General features: G+C 46.3%; 1 protein-coding gene across 2 annotated transcripts in view; it reads right to left on the bottom strand.

Moving 5' to 3' along the window:
- Nucleotides 1–1,072: 1,072 nt before the first annotated feature.
- KANK4 (KN motif and ankyrin repeat domains 4) overlaps nt 1,073–24,460 on the bottom strand; it is an 86,560-nt gene continuing 63,172 nt past the window's right edge. For both annotated transcript variants that reach the window (XM_002810750.4, XM_054533719.1), the window contains exons 8-10: nt 18,102–18,244; nt 12,512–12,712; nt 1,073–3,033 (exon numbers count right to left, since the gene is read on the bottom strand). In XM_002810750.4, the coding sequence (XP_002810796.3) occupies nt 2,929–3,033; nt 12,512–12,712; nt 18,102–18,244 (449 nt within the window). In that variant the 3' untranslated portion in view covers nt 1,073–2,928. The remainder of the gene's footprint in view (nt 3,034–12,511; nt 12,713–18,101; nt 18,245–24,460) is intronic.

Below are 24,460 nucleotides of genomic sequence, written 5' to 3'. Positions count from 1 at the left end.
GGATGATGAGGCAAGAGACTGAACTGGACTCACTGTGATGTCTCTGGTGCTGGGAACAGTGTCAGGCACCTGGCCGGTTTATATATATATATATATATATATATATATATATATATTTATTTGAGACAGAGTCTCGCTCTGTTGCCTAGGCTGGAGTGCAGTGGCACGATCTTGGCTCACCGCAACCTCTGCCTCCTGGGTTCAAGCAATTCTCCAGCCTCAGCCTCCTGAGTAGCTGGGATTGCAGGCACACACCACCACACCTGGCTAATTTTTTAAAATATTTTTGGTAGAGACAGGGTTTCATCATGTTGTCCAGGCTGGTCTCTAACTCCTGACCTCAAGTGATCTGCCCGCCTCAGCACCCCAATCAATAGATATTTTTAGATGAATTTTAGAGCTGAGGGGCAGTGATAGGAAGGCAGGCTGTGCTTGTTCATCTCACCACATTCTGAGCTCAGACATTCCAAAGGAAAGAAATGATTATAAAGGATGAGATCATATGCTCATGTCCAAAACTCAAGATTAAAATAAAATTATTAAAAATCTCAGAAAGGATGGACAGTCTTTTGACAGTGATGAATAAGTAGTCTTCAAGCTCTAGGGAACCCAGTTTGCTTTTCCTGGTAAAGAAGTTTTTAATATGATTTCATTTTTTTAAAGTGACCCAATGAAAACTGCCACCTAATATGAGATGCAGAAATAAATCCTCAACAGGCAACACAGGACACAGACCCCATACTGCTGTCTGCAGAGACAATAGACAATAAGACCTGCACTGCAAATTCCCAAGAACCAAGAGCAGAGAAATGCAAAGAAATTTTGAGACAGAAGATGGAGAGGCAGCATTTTAATATAACAAACAATAAGGATAGGCCAGAGGCTTGCTACTCAAAGTGTGGTTGTGGCTCCATAGCATCAGCATCTCCCAGGATCTGGTTAGAAATGCAGAATCTCAGGCCCCACCCCAGACCTACTGCCTTCTAACAAGATCCCAGGTGATTCGTATGCACATAAATGTTCGCAAAGCACTGGGCTAGAACATTTATTAATGTAGAATGTTGCTCTTACAATGTATTTTGAGGTCAAAATAAACTCATTTAAAGCTTTTTTTTTTTCTCATTATTTGCTCCATTCTCTCAACCTCTGAGTTGCATCAACATGTGTTCTGGGACTCTGAGCCTCTCTTATGAATCACAATGGCAAAAGAAGTTTGCTGTAGATGGCCTTAATGGGTTACAAATTGGATTTTTTTTTTTTTTTTTTTTTGAGACAGAGTTTCGCTCTTGTTACCCAGGCTGGAGTGCAATGGCACGATCTCGGCTCACTGCAACCTCCACCTCCCAGATTCAAGTGATTCTCCTGTCTCAGCCTCCCAGGCAGCTGGAATTACAGGCGCCTGCCACCATGCCCGGCTAATTTTTGTATTTTTAGTAGAGACGGGGTTTCTCCATGTATGTCAGGCTGGTCTCGAACTCCCGACCTCAGGTGATCCACCTGCCTCGGCCTCCCAAAGTGCTGGGATTACAGATGTGAACCACCGTGCCCGGCCACAAATTGGATTTCGAAACTTCCATCAGCTGCTCCTTGTGCAGCACCCCCCAGGAGGTAGGTTGTATGATAATTTCTATTTTTAGAGATGATGAAATTGCGGCCCAAGGAGGTTTCATGACTCACCGCAGGGGCACCCAGCAAAATCGGCATCCGAGCCAAAATGAGAGTGCAAGCTTTTGAGTTTCCAATGTAAAGCTCATCAAACTTTGACATTACTTCTTTTTATATAAGGGATTTTTTTTTCTTTGCATAAGAGATAAGAAAGAGCAGATTTAAGAAAGATTCAGATGACCTCACGTGAGCTACTGACCATATAAACCTTGCATGTGCTGGCCCCAGGGACTATGGAAGCTTCGGAAGTTATTGCCCTGCCCTGCCTGGGTCCCTTGCTCCTATTGCAGCCAGAAGTCCCAGAAAACCTCAGAACAGATATTTGCTTCTAGGGGATATGAGGGGAAAGCACCGGGAATTACCATGAGGTAATGGATACTGCTATGCAGGTGGCTTCTCGATGACAATAACCCATCCTCAGGAGGAAGCTTTTTTTTGTTTCTTCCACAGACTCAAAATAGCTGAGAGAATCTGACTCTGCCCAAATACATGTAGTGTGTGTCATTGGACTGAATTTCTTTTTTTCTTTATTACATAGCAACTTACTAGATAATAAATTTCTTAGTTAATTCCAATTTCCCTGGAGCAAACTGGAGCCACTAGATGACTCAGAAATAGTCAAGACTATACATATGGCATTGACGCCAAAGTGCTTCTTCCTACCCTGTCAGATTTTAAGATTTCTCTGTCAACCCCATCGAAACAAAGCTCCCAAATGGTGCTTGTTCAGTTTCACCAGTCTGCATGGTGATTCTTCTAGGGTCTTCTACAGAATGTTTGCCAGGGGGTTGGCTTAAATCCCCTCCCATCTCTAGACATGCATATCAATGGGACATATTTGTATACACTTGCTTAAAAAACAAAAAGATAGTGCACTTTAAAATTCCATGTAAAAAATATTGCTTTTCTAATGTGCTAATGTGTTCCTGCCTGCCTGCTTGCTACACAATGCTACAGAGGGTACAGTCATGAGGAATTCAAGGCTGAAGATGTTTTGGATGTTTGGATGACACCAATGTACCCCTCACCTTGCACCGTGAACCCTGCTCTGAAGCCCGTGTAGTTTTGGGGCTTGGCCTAAGGCAAAAACTACAAAGCATCCTAATGAGCAGAATTATACAACAGGAATGTATGTGCATATTTGACATAGTTTCTTCTCTAGAGGGGTGGCTCTCTGGCCTGTGACCTCTGCCCTCCTCAAGGGCGAGGGAGGAGTCCAGAGAAGAAGGCTTTTGTTCCCCACGGCCAGTTCTTCTGCAGCCCCTACAGCCCCAGGGACCTGCCCTGCTCCGCGTGGGCTCTCAGAAGCCCAGCAATTTCCATATGGGTGGGTGACTTCAGAGCGATGGACAAAGCTGTGCGGCCAGCCTACAGGAGAAAAAAGAAAGGAGAAATAAATATCATCCAATCTGCCTCCTGCCCAGGGGGAAAGTGCAAGTTGGGAGTAGGGAGTATGCCTAGGACACAGGTGTCTATTAAGTCTTCCAGAGACCTCGGTAGAGAAGATTCAAATGGCATGAGGATCACCAGAAATGCGGTCCCTTCCACAGAAACAATAGTGACTCCTGGGAAATCTGTGACAACAGAAATAAAGAAGGGCCATCTAGTTTTTAATGCTCTTTTTTTTTTCTTTTTCTTTTTGAGATGGAGTCTCACTCTATCACCCAGGGTGGAGTGCAGTGGCGCAACTGGAGCTCACTGCAACCTCTGTCTCCTGGGCTCAGGTGATCCTCCACCTTCAGCCTCCCAAGTAGCTGGGATTACAGGTGCACACCATCATGCCTGGAAAATTTTTGTATTTTTTGTAGAGACGGGGTGTCACCATGTTGCCCAGGCTGGTCTCAAACTCCTGGGCTGAAGTGGTCCGCCCACCTTGGCCTCCCAAACTGCTGGGATTATAGGTGTGAGCTATTGAGCCCAGCCCCACTTTTTTCTACTTTAAATTGGAAAACAGGAAATAAAATAACTCTTGCTGTTCCATTACATGTATCTAAGTGAAAGTTAGCATTTTGGTGTGTTTTCCTCCAATCTTTTCTCCTGTGCAAATTTGTTGTTGGTTCTTTTTTTTTTTTTTTTTTAATTTTTTAAACCTGTCTCACTATGTTGCCCAGGCTGGTCTTGAACTCCTGGGCTCAAGTGACCCTCCCACATTGGCTTTCCAAAGTTTTGGGATTACAGGCGTGAATTTGTAATCCTGTCCTGTCCTCCACCTGTCCTGTTGTTGGTTTTTAAATAAAGGAATTATATTGTATACCAACTTTGAATTTGCTTTTATTCTTAATTTACCATGATATGCTATAAGATTTTCTCTACTCTTACATAGCCATTATAATGCATGATTTTTCTTTTTGGCTGTGTAATATTCCATAATTTACTAATTTTTGCTAATTAGGGAAATATTCCATAACTTCCTTTCAGTGGAAATGTATGTTGTTTCTAAGTCTCTGCCATCATAATCTTAGTGCAAAAAGCATTTTCCCATTTTTAAGTATTTCCTAAGGACTGGTTCTTTTTTATTATTATTATTATACTTTAAGTTCTAGGGTACATGTGCACAACATGCAGGTTTGTTACATATGTATACATGTGCCATGTTGGTGTGCTGCACCCATTAACTTGTCATTTACATTAGGTATATCTCCTAATGCTATCCCTCCCCTCTCCCTTCACCTGCCCTGTGTCCAAGTGTTCTCATTGTTCACTCCCACCTATGAGTGAGAACATGTGGTGTTTGGTTTTCTGTCCTTGCAATAGTTTGCTCAGAATGATGGTTTCCAGCTTCATCCATGTCCCTACAAAGGACATGAACTCATCCTTTTTTATGGCTGCATAGTATTCCATGGTGTATATGTGCCACATTTTCTTAATCCAGTCTATCATTGTTAGACATCTGTGTTGGTTCCAAGTCTTTGCTATTGTGAATAGTGCCGCAATAAACATATGTGTGCATGTGTCTTTATAGCAGCATGATTTATAGTCCTTTGGGTATATACCCAGTAATGGGATGGCTGGGTCAAATGGTATTTCTAGTTCTAGATCCCTGAGGAATCGCCACACTGTCTTCCGCAGTGGTTGAACTAGTTTACAGTCCCACCAACAGTGTAAAAGTGTTCCTATTTCTCCACATCCTCTGCAGCACCTGTTGTTTCCTGACTTTTTAATGATCACCATTTTAACTGGTGTAAGATGGTATCTCATTGTGGTTTTGATTTGCATTTCTCTGATGGCCAGTGATGATGAGCATTTTTTCATGTGTCTTTTGGCTGCATAAATGTCTTCTTTTGAGAAGTGTCTGTTCGTTTCCTTTGCCCACTTTACAAGAAAAAAGGACTGACTCTTAGAAGCGGGCTCAGAGGCTGGGTGCGGTGGCTCATGCCTATAATCCCAGCACTTTGGGAGGCCAAGGCCGGCGGATCACCTGAGGTCGGGAGTTCAAGACCAGCCTGACCAACATGGAGAAACCTCATCTCTACTAAAAATACGAAATTATCCTGGCGTGGTGGCACATGTCTGTAACCCCAGCTACTCGGGAGGCTGAGGCATGGGAATCGCTTGAACCTGGGAGGCAGAGGTTGCGGTGAGATGAGATTGTGCCATTGCACTCCAGCCTGGGCAACAGGAGTGAAACTCCGTCTCAAAAAATAAATAAATTAATTAATTAAATTAAATAAAAAGGAGTGGGCTTAGAGCATTAAAGGACATGCACATTTTTACCTCCTGATCTGTAATGCCACAGCACTCTACATCAACACGGTGATGCAGGAAGCTGGCAGTCCCACTGTCTAAAGAAGCTGCACCCAGAGGGCTCTCATCAGGCACCACCGGCCTGACTGAGCAGCTGCAGTCTCTTATGAATGAGCTCAATCCCATGTACAGAATTCTGAACTCTAAATAGCTACAAAAACCACACTCTTTAGATAACTTCTTGGGAGCTGAAACCTGACCTGCGGCTGTTGGCCTACTGTGAATATTTTGACATTTTGCTGCTGTAAAGGGTTTGATGGGTAGAGGACACCCAAGACCCCACTAGATTGTTCTCTATTGCATATGCACAGATTTACTTCCTAAAATATGGACAATTCTTTCACAGAAGCAGGCAGGAAGCGTAGGAAGTGTAACACCCAGCTTAACACTCTTCAGGCTTTTTCCCATGCACGGGGATGGAATCCAGCGGCCATCAGGGCTCCCACGCATGCAAATAACTATAAAGCACGGCAAAGCACTAAACGAGTCAGAAGACAGGAACAGAGTGAGCTCAGGGGAGAGGACAGGCACTGTGTGCCAGGGCGGGGTAGAAGATGGCTCGGGGGGAGGCAGAGGAAGGAAGTGGCATTTCAGTGTGACCCCCAAAGATGGCACATGGGCTTCTCAAAACATACAAAGCTCTTTCCCCAAAAAGCCATCATGACTCCCTGGACTTTTCTTTTACCACTCGTTATAAGCTCATATTTGTGAGGTTATTTGATAAATTTCGGTCTCCACGAGGTCAAGAACTTGATCTGGCCTGTTCACTGCTGCATGTTGGCACCTGGCCCAGGGCCTGGCATTTGGTCGGCCCTCAACAAACATTGTTGAAAGAGAGAATGCTGCACAAGAACCTAACGGTATTCATTCAAGCTGATGGAATCTAAATCCTAGTGAATGGGTTCTTACATTAGAAAGTACTGGAACAAAGCAAAGATTTTAAGCAGGGAGTCCTGTAAAAGCCTCCTAAAGGAGGAGCCTGGGTTTACTTAGGCCCGAATTCCTGCTCCTGAACTTCATCTACTGTGCCTTGTCAATCCTGAGCCTCTATGTAAACACAGAGTATGTACTGACAGTGTTTACGGAGAAGAGCCACAGGGCCAGTCCCAGGGAAGGTGCACCTTTTAACAGGGTCCATCTGGAGGACAGCCTGCAGCTGTGGACTACTTGACTGCAGACATGGAGAGCTGAGGACACCTTCAGCTCAGGAGGTGTGGCCAGAGAGACCACTTGGCGAGGGTTAGTGTTCCTCAGATGCCTCTGCCAGAACCCTGGGAACAAGCCATGCCATGCAGCTCCTGTGGAAGCCAGGTATGGTGAGCCTCTGCTCAACAACACTCCAGAGCTGCTCTAGGAGACCCCGACTGAAGAGATGGGGGACTAGCCAGGTATGGCGCAAAATTTGCGTGTAACTTCAGGGATTCAAAAATCTGCACTTGGCCAGGTGCACTGGCTCATGCTTGTAATCTCTACACTTTGGGAGGCTGAGGAGGGAGGATCACTTGAGCCCAGGAGGTCAAAGTTGCAATAAGCCATGATCGTGCCACTGCACTCCAGCCCGGGTGACAGGGTGAGACCGTATCTCAAAAAAAAAAACAAAAAAAAAAGGAAAGAAAAAGAGAACGGTGCAGGCAGGCAACTGGCACAACAGTGTGTGTATCCATGTGTTGGAGGGGGGTGTCTTTGAATTCATCACGAGCCCACTATGTATCACCCAAAGATGAGCAAGGCATAATCTCTGCCTTCAAGAAGTTTTCAATCTGATGGGTGCTTTAAAGAAGCTGCCAAACACATATACACCATGGAATACTACGCAGCCATAAAAAATGATGAGTTCATGTCCTTTGTAGGGACATGGATGAAACTGGAAACCATCATTCTCAGCAAACTATCGCAAGGACAAAAAACCAAACACCACATGTTCTCACTCATAGGTGGGAATTGAACAATGAGAACACATGGACACAGGAAAGGGAACATCACACTCCGAGGTCTGTTGTGGGGTGGGGAGAAGGGGGAAGGATAGCATTAGGAGATATACCTAATGTTAAATGACAAGTTAATGGGTGCAGCACACCAACATGGCACATGTATACATATGTAACAAACCTGCACATTGTGCACATGTACCCTAAAACTTAAAGTGTAATAATAATAAAATTAAAAAAAAAAAAAAAGGAGCTACCAAAATGAAGGGTGGGCTCTGAGACTCAGAAGAGACTGGGTGGCAGATTTCCTCAAATTGTCTTTAAATCTAGGGAAAGGGCCTGGCCAGCTGTTCTGGGAGTTCTGCATTTATACCAAACTTTAAATGTTGATGAAATAAGCCAATTTCAAGACATGAATTCTCTCCCAGTTTTCCAAAGACATTCCCAAATGAGCTCTGCTGCTAACATCTAAGCCTCCATAGGAAAGATGAATATGGAAATGATATGGTGGGTATGATAAGGGCCAGACTTTCCCTCTAGATGTGAAGCACCAGGTACAAGCCTTGGTACTTAGTAGAGCCTTGTCAAAAGCTCCCTTTTCCCACTGAAATGTCTCACCTTGTGGATGGAGACACTGTGCTCCCCAAAGTCACCCTTGGGAATCTGCATGTGAATCAACCCTGACCCAGGTGGGCAGCATGTGACCCATCCATGAGTGGGGTCTGGAACCCACCTTACCTGTGGGCCCATTACCTGCACTACCTGGGCACCACTGTGCTGGCTGGGCTTTCCCTAACTTACTCCAGCTTCTGCCATGATAGATTTCCTCCTCCATCTCCTGATTAGCACTCCAGTCCCTCCCTTCCAGGCTTACAGCCTACCTGAACTCCAGCCTGCCCGGTCCTCAGCCTGACCTGGTTCTCCCTGATCCAGCACTTCACAAGGATTAGTTACCTAAACCCACCTGGATTTCAGTGTTTGCCTAAACCAGGTGTTCTCAATTGCAGCACTATTGATATTTTGGACCAGATAATTTTTTTTTTTTTTTTGCGACAGAGTTTTGCTCTTTCACCCAGGCTGGAGTGCAGTGGCGCAATCTCAGCTCACTGCAACCTCAACCTCCCAGGTTCAAGCGATTCTCCTGTCTCAGCCTCCTGAGTAGCTGGGATTACAGGTGCGTGCCACCATGCCTGGCTAATTTTTGTGTTTTTAGTAGAGACAGGGTTTCAAAATGTTGGCCAGGCTGGTCTTGAACTCCTGACCTCAAGTGATCCGCCTGCCTCGGCCTCCCAAAGTGCTGGGATTATAGGCGTGAACCACCAGGCCTGGATGGATAATTGCTAATTCTTTGCTGTTCCTGTGCGTTGTAGGATGTTTAGCTGCATCCCTGGCCTCTACCCACTAGATGTCAGGAGCATTTGCTCACTTACTTGTGACTAAAAATGTCCCCAGACATTGCCAAATCTCCCCCAGAGGGTAAAATTACCCCTGGCTGAGAACCACTACACCGAACCAGGTCTGTCAGTGGCTTCTCCCTTCAGGGGTTGGTCGCCCTACTCTGATTGGTTCCCCTAATTCCAGACGTTTGTTCTCCCTGCTCCCTCCAGACACTGTCTGTAAATGCCACGGCCCCTGCTGGTTGATGTGGTTTTTTTTTGTTTTAGCTATCACTGTTCATCTATTCATAATTAAAACAGTTACCATCCCCTGTGTGCTCCTAGATGTCAGATTCAGCCTTTATAAACATTACAGTATTTAGGTAGAGTCTACTGCTATCCCCATTTTACAGATGAGCATCTAGAGGTCCAGAATAGTTAGGTCACCTACCCAAAGTCACTGAACCTAGATTCAAACTCATGAGTGTTTAATTTTTTTTTTTTTTTTTTTTTTTTTTGAGACAGGGTCTCACTCTGTCACCTAGACAGGTGTTTCCTGGTATGATCACAGCTCACTGTAGCTTCATCTTCCTAGGCTCAGGCAATCTTTCTGCCTCAGCCTCCCAAGTAGCTGGGACTACAGGTGCAAGCCACCACACTCAGCTATCTTTTTCTATTTTCTGCAGAGAGGGGGTGATATGGTTTGGCTGTGTCCCCACCCAAATCTCATCTTGAATTCCCAAGCGTTGTGGGAGGGACCCGTGGGCAGTAATTGAATCATGGGGGCATGTCTTTCCTGTGCTATTCTCATGATAGTGAGTAAGTCTCATGAGATCTGATGGTTATTATAAGGGGGAGCTTTCCTGCACAAGCTCTCTCTTTGCCTGGTGCTATCCATGTAAGATGTGATTTGCTCCTCCTTGCCTTCTGCCATGATTGAGACTTTCCCAGCCATGTGGAACTATAAGTCCAATTAAACCTCTTTCTTTTGTAAATTGCCCAGTCTCAGGTATGTCTTTATCAGCAGTATAAAAACGGACTAATACAGGGGATCTCACTTTGTTGCCAAGACTGGTCTCAAACTCCTGGGCTCAAGCAATCCTCCTGACTTGGCCTCCAAAGTGTTGGGATTACAGGCAGAAGCCACTGCACCTGGCCTCATGAGTGTTTAAAGTCCATGCTTCTAACAATCATGCTTGAGTTGTCTGAAATGCAACAGATCCCACAACTCTTCCACCACCAGAAAGCAGCCACTTAGCTCTCTCATACCTGTGACAGACCTCCAGAGATACCCAGGAGAGCTCTCAGATCCACTGCCTGATTATCCCAGCTAACCAGGGACTTCCAAAGCTCATGCCTGCCTGCCTGTTCCACGGGCCTCCCATCTCAGGCCTCTTCGGGCATCAGCAGTGGCTACTCCTTAGAGGGCCAGGGGCCTTTGATGTACAGGCCTGTTCCAGATTAAGGGCTGCCTCCTTCTCCCCCAGGACAACCCAGCAGGGAGCTCATTAACACAGATCCTTTGTCTGACCACATAATGTTTGGAAAAGGAGGCTCTGGTTTCCAGTAGCCCACCCATGTTCCCATATGAATGTCAAGAAGGTCAATGCCCTCTAATGATCTCAGAAATGGCTTTGGGGTGAAGCTAAGGTTCACAGGACCTAAAGTCACTGGATGGGTGCCTGCTGTCTGGGTGTGACTGAGGGACTCAGCAGCTTAAATTGCTGATGAGTCCATCTTTGGGTAGTTTAAATGTGGCCCAGTAAGAGGTGCTGTCCCTGGGCAGGGAGAGGACTCTCTTCCCCTCTCCAGGTTTTTGTTCCCTTTGAATTGTGGCTGTTAAGAAAGCATAAAGTCATCTGCTTAAATCATTAAATTACAGTGCCAATATTAAGGAGTCAGACCTGGGCTTGAATCTCTGCTCTGAGAATCAGTAGCTTGTAAATCTTAGGACAGTTACATAACATCTCCAGGCCTGTTTTCTCATCAGTAAAAAGTGGGGATCGGTATCTATCTCACTGGATTACTGAGAGGATTAGAGGTAATGCATGGGAAACGTTTAGTTCCCAGGAGCACTCTAGAAATATTGTTATATCTACTGTAATTATCAGGAACAAGGTCACTTACTGTTGACTTACCTCCAAAGTTTAGGGGTTCACTCATTCATTTGTTGATTGATTCAATGATATGTGGCGGGCACTCTACTAGGTGTGGGGGATTCAACAGGGAGCCAGAGACATGGATACTTCAATGTGACAACAGTGATGATGATGGAACAGTTAAGGGTATGGGCCCAGGAGTTTAATGGAGCCAGGTTCCACTAGCTGAGTAATCTTGGGTATGTAACCTAACCATTTGATGCCTCTGTCTCCTTGAGCAAAGTGGGGCAGCAGGAAGACAGTCAATCTCACAAGATTGTTGTGGGGTTTAAATGAGATGGTCCATGGCAAATGCTTAGTACAGTACCTGACACAGAGTAAGCCCTCCATATGTGTTGGTTACTATTGTTACTGATTAGTTCCTATTGTCATCATCATCATTGCCATCACCTTACGAGGAAGTTTATTTAAGAAGCCTGTGACTGACAGTGCAACTTCAAGCAGGCTGGCTTGATGGAATGGGCTGCTTCAGAAAGTGGGTCAGTGTCCGAGAGGCACTTTCAGTTAAATGACTACAGAGACGACTCTGTAAGGTTGATTCCTTCTGAAGGCTTTTGAGTCTCTGCTGGACAGCAGAGCTTCCCCATCTAAGCTACTGCCTCAAAGCCCACATGCTGTTATTGCCATGACCAGATGAGACTCAGGGCCAAGCCAGGTCTGGGTATATTCGTCCAGGATGGTGTTGTGAAAGGTCAGGGTTGTGGGTTTCACAGCTCTAAGACTCCAAACATTTACCATGAATCATCTCATTTATTTATTTATTTATTTATTTTAATTTGTTAGAGACAGGGTCTCACTCTGTCACCCAGGCTGGAGTGCAGTGGCCTGACCATGGTTCACTGCCACCTCAACCTTCTGGGCTCAAGCAGTCCTCCTGCCTCAGCCTGCTGAGTAGCTGGGATTACAGGCGTGCACCACCACACCTGCTTAATTTTTTTTTTTGAGACAGAGTTTCACTGTTGTTGCCTAGGCTGGAGTGCAATAGTGCGATCTCAGCTCACTGCAACCTCTGCCTCCCACATTCAAGCGGTTCTCCTGCCTCAGCCTCCCAAGTAGCTGGAATTACAGGCTCCCACCACCAGGTCCAGCTAATTTTTGTATTTTTAGTAGAGATGGGGTTTCATCATGTTGGCCAGGCTGGTCTCAAACTCCTGACCTCAGGTGATCCACCTGCCTCAGCCTCCCAAAGTGCTGGGATTACAGGTGTGAGCCATTGTGCCAGGCTTTTTTTTTTTTTTAAGAGATAGGGTCTCACTGTGTTGCCCCGGCTGGTCTTGAACTCTTGGCCTCAAGCAATCCTCCTGCCTTGGCCTCTGAAAGTGTTGGGATTACAGACGTGAGCCACTGTGCTGAGCCTCTTATTTAAATCCCACAACAGCCTTAGGAGACTGATTTTGTTGCACTGCCATAGGATTCCTTCAATTCTGCTGGCTGGCAAGGCACTCTGAGGAGGGGAAGTTAAACAGCTACTTTTTTTTTTTTTTTTTTAAGAGATGGGGGTCTCCCTATGTTGCCTAGGCTGGTCTCGAACTCCTGGGCTCAAGTGATCCTCCCGCCTCAGCCTCCCAAAGTGCTGGGATTACAGGTGTGAGCCACCCTGCCCAGCAACAGCTACTTATTAATTGCCTGTAAGTCTCACCTTGTCAGTCAGGCTGCTGTCGCAGTCCGGGTGTGCCAGGAGCAGCCGCACCAGGTCCACGTTGCCATGGTGACAGGCCAGCATGAGGGCCGAGGATCCATCGTGGTCCTGCAGATTGACATCTGCCTGGCAGCTAAGCAGTGCTTGAACCATGTCCTCCCTGTCGTGGCTGACTCCCAGCATCAGTGCAGTCTGGCCTCCCTGCATACAGAGCACAGGGATGTGGTGAGGTTGCTGCCAGTGGGGAAGGACCCCCTCTGCAGCCTGGGTGTGCTCATCAGAGACTTCTCAATAACACAACCACTGATTTGAATCTCCTGCCCTTGATATGGGACATAAGCTTCTCTGCTTGGCAAAATTCTACTCTTTTAAGACTAGTCAAATGCTACATCCTCTCTAAAGCCTTCTCTCACTCCCCAGGCACGGGATGCCTAACACAGCACTCACCACTTAGTATTGCAACTTGTCAACTTCTCTTTCTCATGGATTGTGACATTGTTGACGGCAGGGACTAAGTGTTTTTGTCCCTGTCTCCCCAGTGTCTAGCACGAAGAACGTGCTGATAAATGTTGAATGATGGAACAGATGAAGGTTGAATGCTTGCGCATCATGGCTTCTTACTGCCTGCCCCAGCCTGACTTTCCCCAGGAAGCCTTCTCTGCTCAATGCCTCTGAAATTTTCAGTTAAGGATACCCAGAATCCTCTTCTCTCAACACGATCTCTGGTTGCATGTCCTGTGGTCATTTCTAATCTATAGACATTGACAATAATCTTGGGCATCTCTGTAATCACAGGTGGACGTAGAAATGAGCTGGAATCAGAAAGCAAGCTCTAGTTCTACTGTTTCCTAATGCATGATTCGGGCCACGTCACTGTCTTCCTTGATTCTTGGTTTTTCTTTTCTTTTTTTTAAAGATGGGGTCTTGCTGTGTTATCCAGGCTGGAGTGCAGTGGCACAATCACAGCTCACTGCAGCATCAATCTTCTGGGATCAAGTGATTCTCCCACCTTAGCCTCCCAAGTAGCTGAGCTCACAGGCATATGCCACTCACTATACCTGGCTAGTTTTTTTTGTTTTGTTTTGTTTTTTTGTTTTGTGAGACAAAGTCTCACTCTTGTCGCCCAGGCTGGACTGCAATGGCACAATCTTGACTCACTGCAACCTCCGCCTCCAGGTTCAAGCCATTCTCCTGCCTCAGCCTCCCAAGTAGCTGGGATTACAGGTACCTGCCACCATGCCCAGCTAATTTTTGTGTTTTTAGTAGAGACGGGGTTTCCCCATGTTGACCAGGCTGGTCTTGAACTCCTGACCTCAGGTGATGCGCCTGCCTCGGTCTCCCAATGTGCTGGGATTACAGGTGTGAGCCACTGTGCCCAGCTTGTTTTCCTTCTCTTAAAAATTAATATAACAATTGGGGCTGGGTGCAATGGCTCATGCCTGTAATCCCTGCACTTTGGGAGGCCAAGGCGGGCAGATCACCTGAGGTCAGGAGTTCAAAACCAGCCTGGCCAACATGGTGAAACCCTGTCTCTACTAAAAAGAAAAAATACAAAATTTAGCTAGGCATGGTGGCGGGTGCCTGCTATTCAGGAGGCTGAGGCAGGAGAATCACTTGAACCTGGGAGGCAGAGGTTGCAGTGAGCTGAGATTGTGCTACTGCACTCCAGCCTGGACAACAGAGCAAGATCTGTCTCAAAAAAAAAAAAATTAATATAACAATGATTTGTCCTGTGTACCTCACAGGGCTTTTGTGGGAATCAAGTGAGATAAAGGATGTAAATATAATAATGTACAGTAGTAATTTTTCTGATTACAAATTGACCATCATTTCCCATAGATTTTCTTAATTTTCTTATATATACTGTGTGTGTGTGTGTTTGTGTGTGCGTGCGTGTGTGTGTGTGTATATATATATATATGTATTTTTTTTTTGAGACAGAATCTCGCTCTATTACCCAGGCTGAAGTGCAGTGGCATGATCACGACTCACTGCAACCTCTGCCTCCTGGGCTCAAGTGATCCTCCTACCTCAGACCATAGGCATGTGCCACTACATCTGGCCAATTTTTTTTTTTTTTGAGATGGAGTCTTGCTCTGTTGCCCAGGCTGGAGTGCAATGGTGCAATCTCGGCTCACTGCAACTTCCGCCTCCCAGGTTCAAGCCATGCTCCTGCCTCAGCCTCCCGAGTAGCTGGGATTACAGGCACCCACCACTACACAAGGCTAATTTTTGTATTTTTAGTAGAGACGGGGTTTCACCATGTTGGTCAGGCTGGTCTTGAACTCCTGACCTCAGGTGATCTGCCCACCTCAGCCTCCCACAGTGCTGAGATTACAGGCATGAGCCACCGCACCCAGCACATCTGGCCAATTTTTGTATTTTTTGTAGTGATGGGGTTTTGCGATGTTGCTCAGGCTGATCCTGAACTCTTGGGCTCACGCATCCACCCACCTTGGCCTCTCAAAGTGCTGAGATTACAGGCATGACCCACCGTGCCTGACTCTGTGTATATTTATTTTATTTTCTTTTTTTGAGACGGAGTCTCGCTCTGTCACCCAGGCTGGAGGGCAGTGGCGTGATCTTGGCTCACTGTAATCTCCGCCTCCTGGGTTCAAGCGATTCTCCTGCCCCTCAGCCTCCCGAGTAGCTGGGAATACAGGCGTGCATCACCACACCCAGCTATTTTTTGTATTTTTTAGTAGAGATGGGATTTCGCCATGTTGGCCAGGCTGGCCTCAAACTCCCGACCTCAAGTGATCAGCCCGCCTCGGCCTCCCAAAGTGCTGGGATTATAGGCGTGAGCCACCATGCCCAGCCCCCAACTGTTATTAAAGCCAGATGACATGCAGATGGTCCTCACATCTGCCCGTCTGCCTGATGCAGGGCCCCTTCCTTCCTCATCGTCCTCCCGGTCCCTTTCAATATAATTTAATTCAATGAGCATTTATAGAGAGCTACTATATGCTGCTGCACTGCCCTGGAGATCCAGAAAGAAGCAGCTTTTTCCTAGGAATACACTCCCAGTGTATTCCCATTTAACCTGGTACCTCTGCCTCTCTTCACATGTGAAGGCACAGGGGGAGCTAAAGGGAATGGCTGCAGCTATGCATTCTCATCCCTCCTTTGGTGACCTGGAATGAGTCCCTTGCCCTCCTACAGCATCAGTTTCTTCTCTGTACAAAGAAGGGGTTGATTCTGATCCTCTTGCAAGCATCCCCTCATACAAGAGGGACAATTTAGAAAATAATTAACATATTTACGGGAAACATTAGTTAAAATGAAACATTAGCTATATTGAGTCTTATGGAACAGGAGTTGTAGGTGAGTAGAATACCTTGAAAACCAGAAAGTAATCTATAAATATCGGTTTCTGGCAGTCACTAGGGTTGCTATTAGATGAAGTATGCAACGGTGACTTTGCCATCAGGTTAGGTTACTATCTGCAATTACTCTGGGGGAGTGTGGGACAGTGGTGCTTAATATATTGTTAGGAGTCCATTTTCCATAAGTCTCTTGCTTTTCTGCACATCTTGTGAGTAAAGCACACCACAATCTGCCCTTTTGTTCTAGACTATCTTTTTAAGGCTGTTTATAGAGTGAACAGCCTTGGAAGCTAGAGATATTGTCTTCTTTGGAGAAAAGGACAGGCAGGCTTACTGTCCATTATCAAAGCTTCAGGTTCCCTACGCTCAGAGGTCCTGTCTTGTAACACAGCCCACTCCATGCTTAGCTTTGTGGCCCTCCTCACACTGCCCCATGGGAGCTGGGATTTGGGCAATGCTGATACTGTGGCTACTGCTTCGGCTGTGGGTAATACACGGTCCTTTGTCTCGGGCACAGAAGTCTCATGTCTTCTGCCAGCATCCACAAAACTGTAGCAGGCTACCTTGTTAGCTTTAACGTGGGGTAGAAGCCCAGATTCTTCACAGTTCTCAACAGTTACCTTATCATCTATGATCACTCCAAGGGAAAGGAGAGTTAAACATACTCCATTCATTCCTCTAGGTTCAAAAAATGGGCAAATGACCTTTTGAGGAGTCCCCGTTGTTCCATGTGGAGCCTTGTCTAACTCAAAGCCCTTCTGGGTAAGGACCACACCCCCACCCTGTGTTCTCAAGCAGAGGGCCCCAGAAGATGAATAGAGACATTCCAACCCTCTGTGCTGCCTTTGCTATCTTAAGATCCTTTTTGGAGTGAACCCCAATCAACTTCTACTTAATCACTCCATGGAAGATTCAGAGGCCGGGCGCAGTGGCTCACGCCTGTAATCCCAGCACTTTGAAAGCCCGAGGCGGGTGGATCACCTGAGGTCAGGAGTTCAACACCACTCTGGCCAACATAGTGAAACCCCATCTCTAAAAAAATACAAAAATTAGCTGGGCATGATGGCGGGTGCTTGTAGTCCCAGCTACTTGGAAGGCTGAGGCGGAAGAATCGCTTGAACCCGGGAGGTAGAGGTTGCGGTGAGCAGAGATCACGCCATTGCACTCTAGTCTGGGTGACAGAGTGAGACTCCGTCTCAAAAAACAAAAAAGATTCAGAGTACCCAGTCTTGGCTCAGTTTAAAAAGTTATCAGAGGTGTCTAGAGTAACAAATGGGCTACTTTGGTAGAGCATGAGTTTCCTGACACTGGAGGTCCTGGAGCTGGAGACCAAGCAAAGAAGCAGGAGACCACCTGGTAGGATTTTGCAAAATAATAAGGGGTAGACCTAGGTGACATTTAAGGGCTCTTCTGACCTAAGGCACAAGTGACCCAGTGAATTCGTGGAGCCCACGTGTCCTGAATCCCTGGCTACTACATTTGTGTAGGGCCCCACTGGGTCTTCACAGTAACTGCTGTTCCCAGCCTGGCCCATGGCACCGCTCCTGGGGACTGGGGCATGATTTGTGTGTCTGGAATAATACCACTCACAATTGTTGGTGCAGAGGTAAGGCAGATAGGAGTGTTTTGGGATCTGGTTATTTCAAGGGCTGAGGCAGCATGCCAGGTTGATTGATAATGACCTGCAGAACTCTATAATAAGCCTCTGAGCTAAGCTGAGGCCTGGAAAGTGGGAATCCTCATACCCCTAGGAATGATCAGCCAATGCTTCTGTCTGCCCTGGCTATCCACACTTTCCCTCAGTCTGAGGACTCATGACCTTGTTAAAAGGCTTTGGGGTGGGTGATAGAGGTGAGAACTTCTTTAAAGGACTGGACCTCCAAAGAGCCTAGTTAGGTGCCTGTGGGCCAAGATCAAGGTGGGTCACCTGTGAGGGCTTTCTTAGAGCAGCCAACTAGCAAATGCCTTCTCAAGATGGCATCTGGGAATGTTGGTTCTAGAGGTTGCGTCCAGATGGAATTTGCTCAGTTTCAGACTGGGACCTATATTAGAAGCTCACTGAACTCTGTGCAAGCCTGGCTGGGTCTCAGGAGCCTGTAGGGAAAACTGAATATTCAGGCTTTGCCTGATGCCATTTGGAGGTCCCAGCCTCCTTGGGTTAAAAACGACATGGATCTGCATGGAATTTCTCACCCCACTAGCAGAATAAAGCTGGGAGGTGCCCCTGCATTTACTGAAGAAGAGATCATGTTCATTCCACCCACCTGAGTAGCTTGAATGTTCACATTTCCTTCTCTTAAGAGCTTCCAGACAACAGCCATGTCTTCATTGGTCTCTGCGGAAGCCAAGGGAGTGATCATTACCGCAGTGTAGCCAGCTTTGTTCTGATGGTCCACGTTGCAGACGCCTGCAAGAGAAGCAATGGGTGCTGGAATGGCTCCTGAGGGGCCAGGAGCCAGACTCCACTTTAGCCATTTCAACAGGACACTGCTTGCTGGTTAGAAAGCCACGGACTAGAGCAATGCTTTCCACAGGTGGAGCCAGTGGTTTACATTTGTAGCAGCCTTTAAAGATGGTTTCTTTTCTTTCCTTTTTTCTTTCTTTCTTTTTTTTTGAGACGGAGTCTTGCTCTGTCACCCAGGCTGGAGTGCAGTGGCTGGATCTCGGCTCGCTGCAACCTCCACCTCCCAGGTTCAAGCAATTCTGCTGCCTCAGCCTCCTGAGTAGCTGGGATTACAGGCGTGTGCCACCACACCTGGCTAATTTTTTTGTATTTTTAGTAGAGACGGGGTTTCACCATGTTGGTCAGGCTGGTCCCGAACTCCTGACCTTGTGATCCACCCTCCTTGGCTTCCCAAAGTGCTGAGATTACAGGCACGAGCCACCGCACCCAGCCAGCTGGTTACTTTTCTTGACAAGTTTTCTGAGGATACCCAGCAAGGGAGGCCCACAACAAAGCCAGAGATGGCCAAAGGGCCGGTGGCCATGACTTCATCTCCTAAACTGGAACACAAGATGTTATTCCCATTTTGCAGATGAGGACACTGAGGGCCAGAGAAGTTACATTGTCTACTCATGTGAAAGTGAAGTGAGTCGGGAACACTCAGGTCTGTCTGGCTCTGGTGTTCATCCCTCACCTGCCCATATGCCTGGAATGCCACCCATGGCTGTGCATTTTAGGTTTCACACTCACTAGCTCACGTTTGTGTGTAACAAACTAATGGCTGTGTTTGTAGGTCCTTTCCAAGGGCCTAGGGGTTTACTGTGCCAAGTACCAGGAGGGTTAACAACACCATGGGATAAACGTGGGAAATCATCTAGGAACAACCATCTCACTTGAAAAATGGAGGGAGAAAAAACTCCACAATTTTTATATTAAAACAATTAAGAATTACATTTCACAATACAATGAAAACCTGGCATTATCTGTTTATTTGTTTATTTTTCTTGAGACAAGGTCTCACTCTGTCACCCAGGCTGGAGTAAAGTGGTGCAATCTCAGCTCACTGCAACTTCTGCCTCCCGGGTTCAAGTGATCCTCCTGCCTCAGCCTCTCAAGTAGGCTGTAGGCGCCCGCCACCACGCCTGGCTAATTTTTGTATTTTCAGTAGAGACAGAGTTTCACTGTATTGGCCAGTCTGGTCTCGAACTCCTGACCTCAAATGATCCACCTGCCTCGGCCTCCCAAAGTGCTGGGATTACAGGTGTGAGCCACTGTACCCAGCCAAAAACCCGGCATTTTTTTTTTTTTCAGACAGTCTCTGTCGCACAGGCTGGAGTGCAGTGGCGCGGTCTCGGCTCACTGCAACCTCCGCCTCCTGGGTTCAAGTGATTCTCCTGCCTCAGCCTCCTGAGTAGCTAGGACTACAGGCGTGCATCACCATGCTCAGCTGATTTTTTATTTTTTTAAATGTATTTTTAGTAGAGATGGGGTTTCACCATGTTGGTCATGTTGTTCGAGACCAGGCTGGTCTCGAACTTCTGACCTCAAGCAATCTGCCTGCCTCGGCCTCCCAAAGTGTTGGGATTATTACAGGCATGATGAGCCACCACACCTGATCAAACCTGTTTTTTTTTTTTTTTTTTTTTTTTTTTTTTTTTGAGACAGAGTCTTGCTCTGTCACCAGGCTGGAGTGCAGTGGCGCGATATTGGTTCACTGCAACCTCCGTCTCCCGGGTTCAAGTGATTCTCCTGCCTCAGCCTCCTAAGTAGCTGGGATTACAGGCGCACGCCACCACGCCCGACTAATTTTTGTATTTTTTAGTAGAGACTGGGTTTCACCATGTTGGTCAGGCTGGTCTCAAACTCCTGACCTCGTGATCCACCCACCTCGGCCTCCCAAAGTGCTGGGATTACAGGCATGAGCCACCGCGCCTAGCCAAACCTGACATATTTTTAAGACTAAGTAGTAAATGAGAATTTTAAAGAAAGTCCTGCTTTGTAGCCCTGGGGATATGTAACCATATTCCTCCCTATCTAAGGAGAGGTAGGGGATCATCAGGCATAGACCGATACCTGTTATGTAAATGACCCCACCTCTCAAGGGCGATGGGAAAACCAAATGTCTTTGTACTGTTGCTTATCTGAAAAAATTATGTTGCTTTTTTTGTTTATTTTTTTGATAGGGTCTTGCTCTGTTGCCCAGGCTGGTGTGCAGTGGTGCGATCATGGCTCACTGCAGCCTCAACCTCCTGGGTTCAAGCGATCCTTCCTTATGTAGCTCCTTTGGGCAATAGAAAAACAATTACACTTAATCAAGTCACTTAGCCTTTCTTAGCATTTCCTCCTCTATAAAATGGGGATAACAACACAACCTACCTTATAGGTGAAATTTATTGAGTTTATTTATCTATTTATTTATTGAGACAGGGTTTGGCTCTGTTGCCCAGGCCGAGGGTGAGTGCAGTGGCATGATCTCACTATAAGCTCTGCCTCCCGGGCTCAAGTGATCCTCCCACCTCAGCCTCCTGAGTAGCTGGGACTACAGGTGCGTGTCACCATGCCTGGCTAATTCTTTGTGTTTTTTATAGAAACACGGTTTCACTATGTTGCCCAGACTGGTCTCGAACTCTTGGGCTCAAGCCATCCACCCACTTTGGCCTCCCAAAATGCTAAGATTACAGGCATGAGTCACTATGCCCCGCCTAGTATATTTAAAGCACTTGGAACAAACTTGTCCAACCCATGGCCTGTGGGCCACTTATGGCCCAGGACAGCTTTGAATGTGGCCCAACACAAATTCATAAAGTTTCTTAAAGCATTATTTTTAACTCATCAGTTATCATTAGTGTTAGTGTATTTTATGTGTGGCCCAAGACAATTCTTCTTCTTCCAATGTGGCCCAGGGAAGCCAAAGATTGGACACCCCTGACTTAGAATCATGCCTAGTACACAGTAAACACTCAGTAAGAGTTCACTGTTATTACTATTATTGTCCAGAATGATAGTCTTATAAGGTTTAGGTATTCATTGTAAAAATATGGTTTATGAAAAAATGTCAACTAGGGCTATTTGCAAGTTCTGTGCAAGTGGAAAAAAGCAACATTTGTTTGATATTCCCTCCACCCCACAATTTTTCTTTTCTTTTTCTTTTTTTTTTTTTTCTAGATGGAGTTTCACTCTTGTTGCCCAGGCTGGAATGCAATGGCGCTATCTCAGCTCACTGCAATCTCCGCCTCCCAGGTTTAAGCAATTTTCCTGCCTCAGCATCCCGAATAGCTGGGATTACAGGCATGAGCCATCACGACCCACTAATTTTTGTAGTTTCAGTAGAGACGGGGTTTCTCCATTGTTGGTCAGGTTGGTCTCGAACTCCCAACCTCAGGTGATCCGCCCACCTCGGCCTCCCAAAGTGCTGGGATTACAGGCATGAGCCACCGCGCCTGGCTACCCCATAATTTTTCAAACAATTTTTCAGAAATGTTTCATGATAATACCAGGCTGTCAGTGGAGACAGAGGCATCAGTCTGCCTCATTTATCAGCAGTTTTCCCTCAAGCTCCTTGGACCACTGCCATGAGCCAGCAGGTGATGGAAGCTAAATAACAACTCCATACATCACTTCGCAGCTCTGTCCTGATACAGAAGTGAACATTTGCACTGCCTTATTAATAACTTTTTTATTTCTACCCCTTGATTATTTTATGTTTGCTTTTAAGATGTGTAAATGAGCCTCAGCTTATCAGTTCTCTTTTATCTCTTCAGAAACATGATTTTTAGCTCAGTAGAATGAGGTCTGACACCTGCTCAGGGGCTCAGGAAAGGAAGTAGCAGGGGCTAAGGACCCAGGATTTTATTTATTTATTTATTATTTTTGAGATGGAGTCTCACTCTGTTGCCCAGGTTGGAGTGCAGTGGTGTGATCTCGGCTCACTGTAACTTCCGCCTTCTGGGTTCCAGCGATTCTCCTGCCTCAGCCTCCCAAGTAGCTGGGATTACAGGCATGTGCCACCACGCCTGGCTAGTTTTTGTATTTTTAGTAGAGATGGGGTTTTGCCATGTTGGCCAGGATGGTCTTGAACTCCTAACCTCAGGTGATCTGCCTGCCTTGGCTTCTCAAAGTGCTAGGATTACAGGCGTGAGCCACTGCATCCTGCCAGGACTCAGGAATTTACAGAAGATGCTTCAGAGCAGCCATCAGGCAGCAAAGCCAACTCTCCCTGGAGGTGACAGAGGAGCAAGGCTCTCGACAGAGCATCCTCTGACTCAATAAGCCCTGCAAGGGCATTTGGCAACATAAAGGACGGATCACTTGGGGTTGAGCCGGCAGAGGTACACTCTGGCTCTATTCTCAATCATAAGTCACTTCTGTACGGCCCTTTACAGTTTGTAATTTTTTTTTTCTGGATGCTTAACAACTGCTTCTAAGGACACCCCAGGTTTGGAAGTGTGACAGATCTGTCATCCTCAACATCCCTTCTACAGATGAGAGAAAGTAACGACTCTCTTAACCCATTCTCCCCAACCCCTTCTTACTTTACCTTTATGGCTATTTAGCTATTTCACTATGTTAAAGGGAAAAGTTTCCAAACCACTTTAAAGTCGATGAGTATTAAGTGAATTCTTAGCATCAGCAGATATTTATACCACCCAAATTTTAGCTGTCTCTTCTCTGTCCTGGCCTGGCCCACCCAGAAACTTCTAACAAGCTACAAGACTGTGAGGTACCTAAGGACAAGGGCCATATGTTACTGGTCTTTGGATTCTTCATGCACATAATGGATGTTCCCAAAGTCTCATTGTCCCAGAAGCATAGATAGGGTAGTAGAAAAAGCCCAGATTAGGAGACTGATTGATCTTGGTTTGAATTCTGGACTAGCTTCTTACAGGCTCTGTGACCTTGACTGCATTACCTGACATCTCTGAGCCTCAGTTTCCTCACTTGGAAAAGGCAATTAAGATCTGCCTCACAATTCCTGCAAGGATTGTACATGACAGTGTATATGTATATCACACTAAGCCCAGTGTCTGGGATGAGGATGACACTGAAAAAGCAGTAGCTGCTTTATTCACATTCTACATTGAATACAGTAACAGAACACAGAGCCATGCTCCATTTAATTATGTGCCTTTCTCAATTGATCTACCATTTTGATGGTATCCATGCATCCATGAAGAACTGAAATCAATAACATCAGCTCACTGTTAGCTATAATTTAATCTTCTTTTGATGATGTGAAAATCAGAAACAACTTCAGGCTGTCATTATGTACATTGCCTTTCCTGTTCAGCTGAAGAGACTCAAAGCTGCTTAGCAGAATTTTGAAGACTTGGAAGTTTACTGGAATTTAACCTAGCTCCCAAGAGTCATCCATCACTCACTCATTTAACAGACGTTTTTACTCAACACCTACTAGGAACCAGGAACTGGTCTAGGTGTTAGGGAAACAGACAAGACAGACAGGAGCCCCTTTTGAGTGAATTAACATTCTGTTGGGTAGAAATGAAAAGCAAAGAGTGACTCAAGAAAGAAAGAGGGTTCTCCCCTAGAGAGAGGTAGGGGCAGCCACTTTAGACAGAGGCACCAGGAAGACTTCTGAGGAGGTGACATTGGGGCTGTGACTTGAATGACGAGAAGGAGCCAGTCACAAGAAGAGCCTCAAGGGGAAGAGTCCAAGTAGAAGGCAAATACAAAAATCCCAGGAGGGAATGACCTTGGTGAGTGAGGCCAGCATGGCTGGAGTGGAGGGAAGGAGGAGAGCGTGGCGGCAGCAGAGACGGCCCAGGCAGGTGGGAGCCAGGGCAGGCGGGGTCCTGAAGGCCAGGCTGAAGCAGCTGCTTCTCATGCTAAGAGCAATAAGAGGCCACAGGAGGGATTTTAGCCAGACAGGACCCAAGTTATGGAAAGCTGTTGGATCCTAAATTCAGACTTTTGACGTTCATTTAAATTCCCACCTCAGGCCTCCTAAAAGAAGAGTTACGCTCTACCTCCTAGACGGCAGAAATGAAAAGAGGAATGGAACCGACTTTTCTTTCTTTTTTTTTTTTTTTTTGAGTCCAGGTCTCGCTCTGTCACTCACACTGCAGTGCAGTGGTGTGATCACAGCTCACTGCAGCCTCAACTTCCTAGGTTCAAGCGATCCTCCCACCTCAGCATCCCAAGTAGCTGGGACCACAGGCGTGT

Source organism: Pongo abelii, chromosome 1 (assembly GCF_028885655.2).
Source record: "Pongo abelii isolate AG06213 chromosome 1, NHGRI_mPonAbe1-v2.0_pri, whole genome shotgun sequence".
In the NCBI taxonomy this organism is placed as follows: Eukaryota; Metazoa; Chordata; class Mammalia; order Primates; family Hominidae; genus Pongo; species Pongo abelii.
Note: the sequence above shows the minus strand (reverse complement) of the source record. Positions and strands in the feature narration are given on the sequence as shown.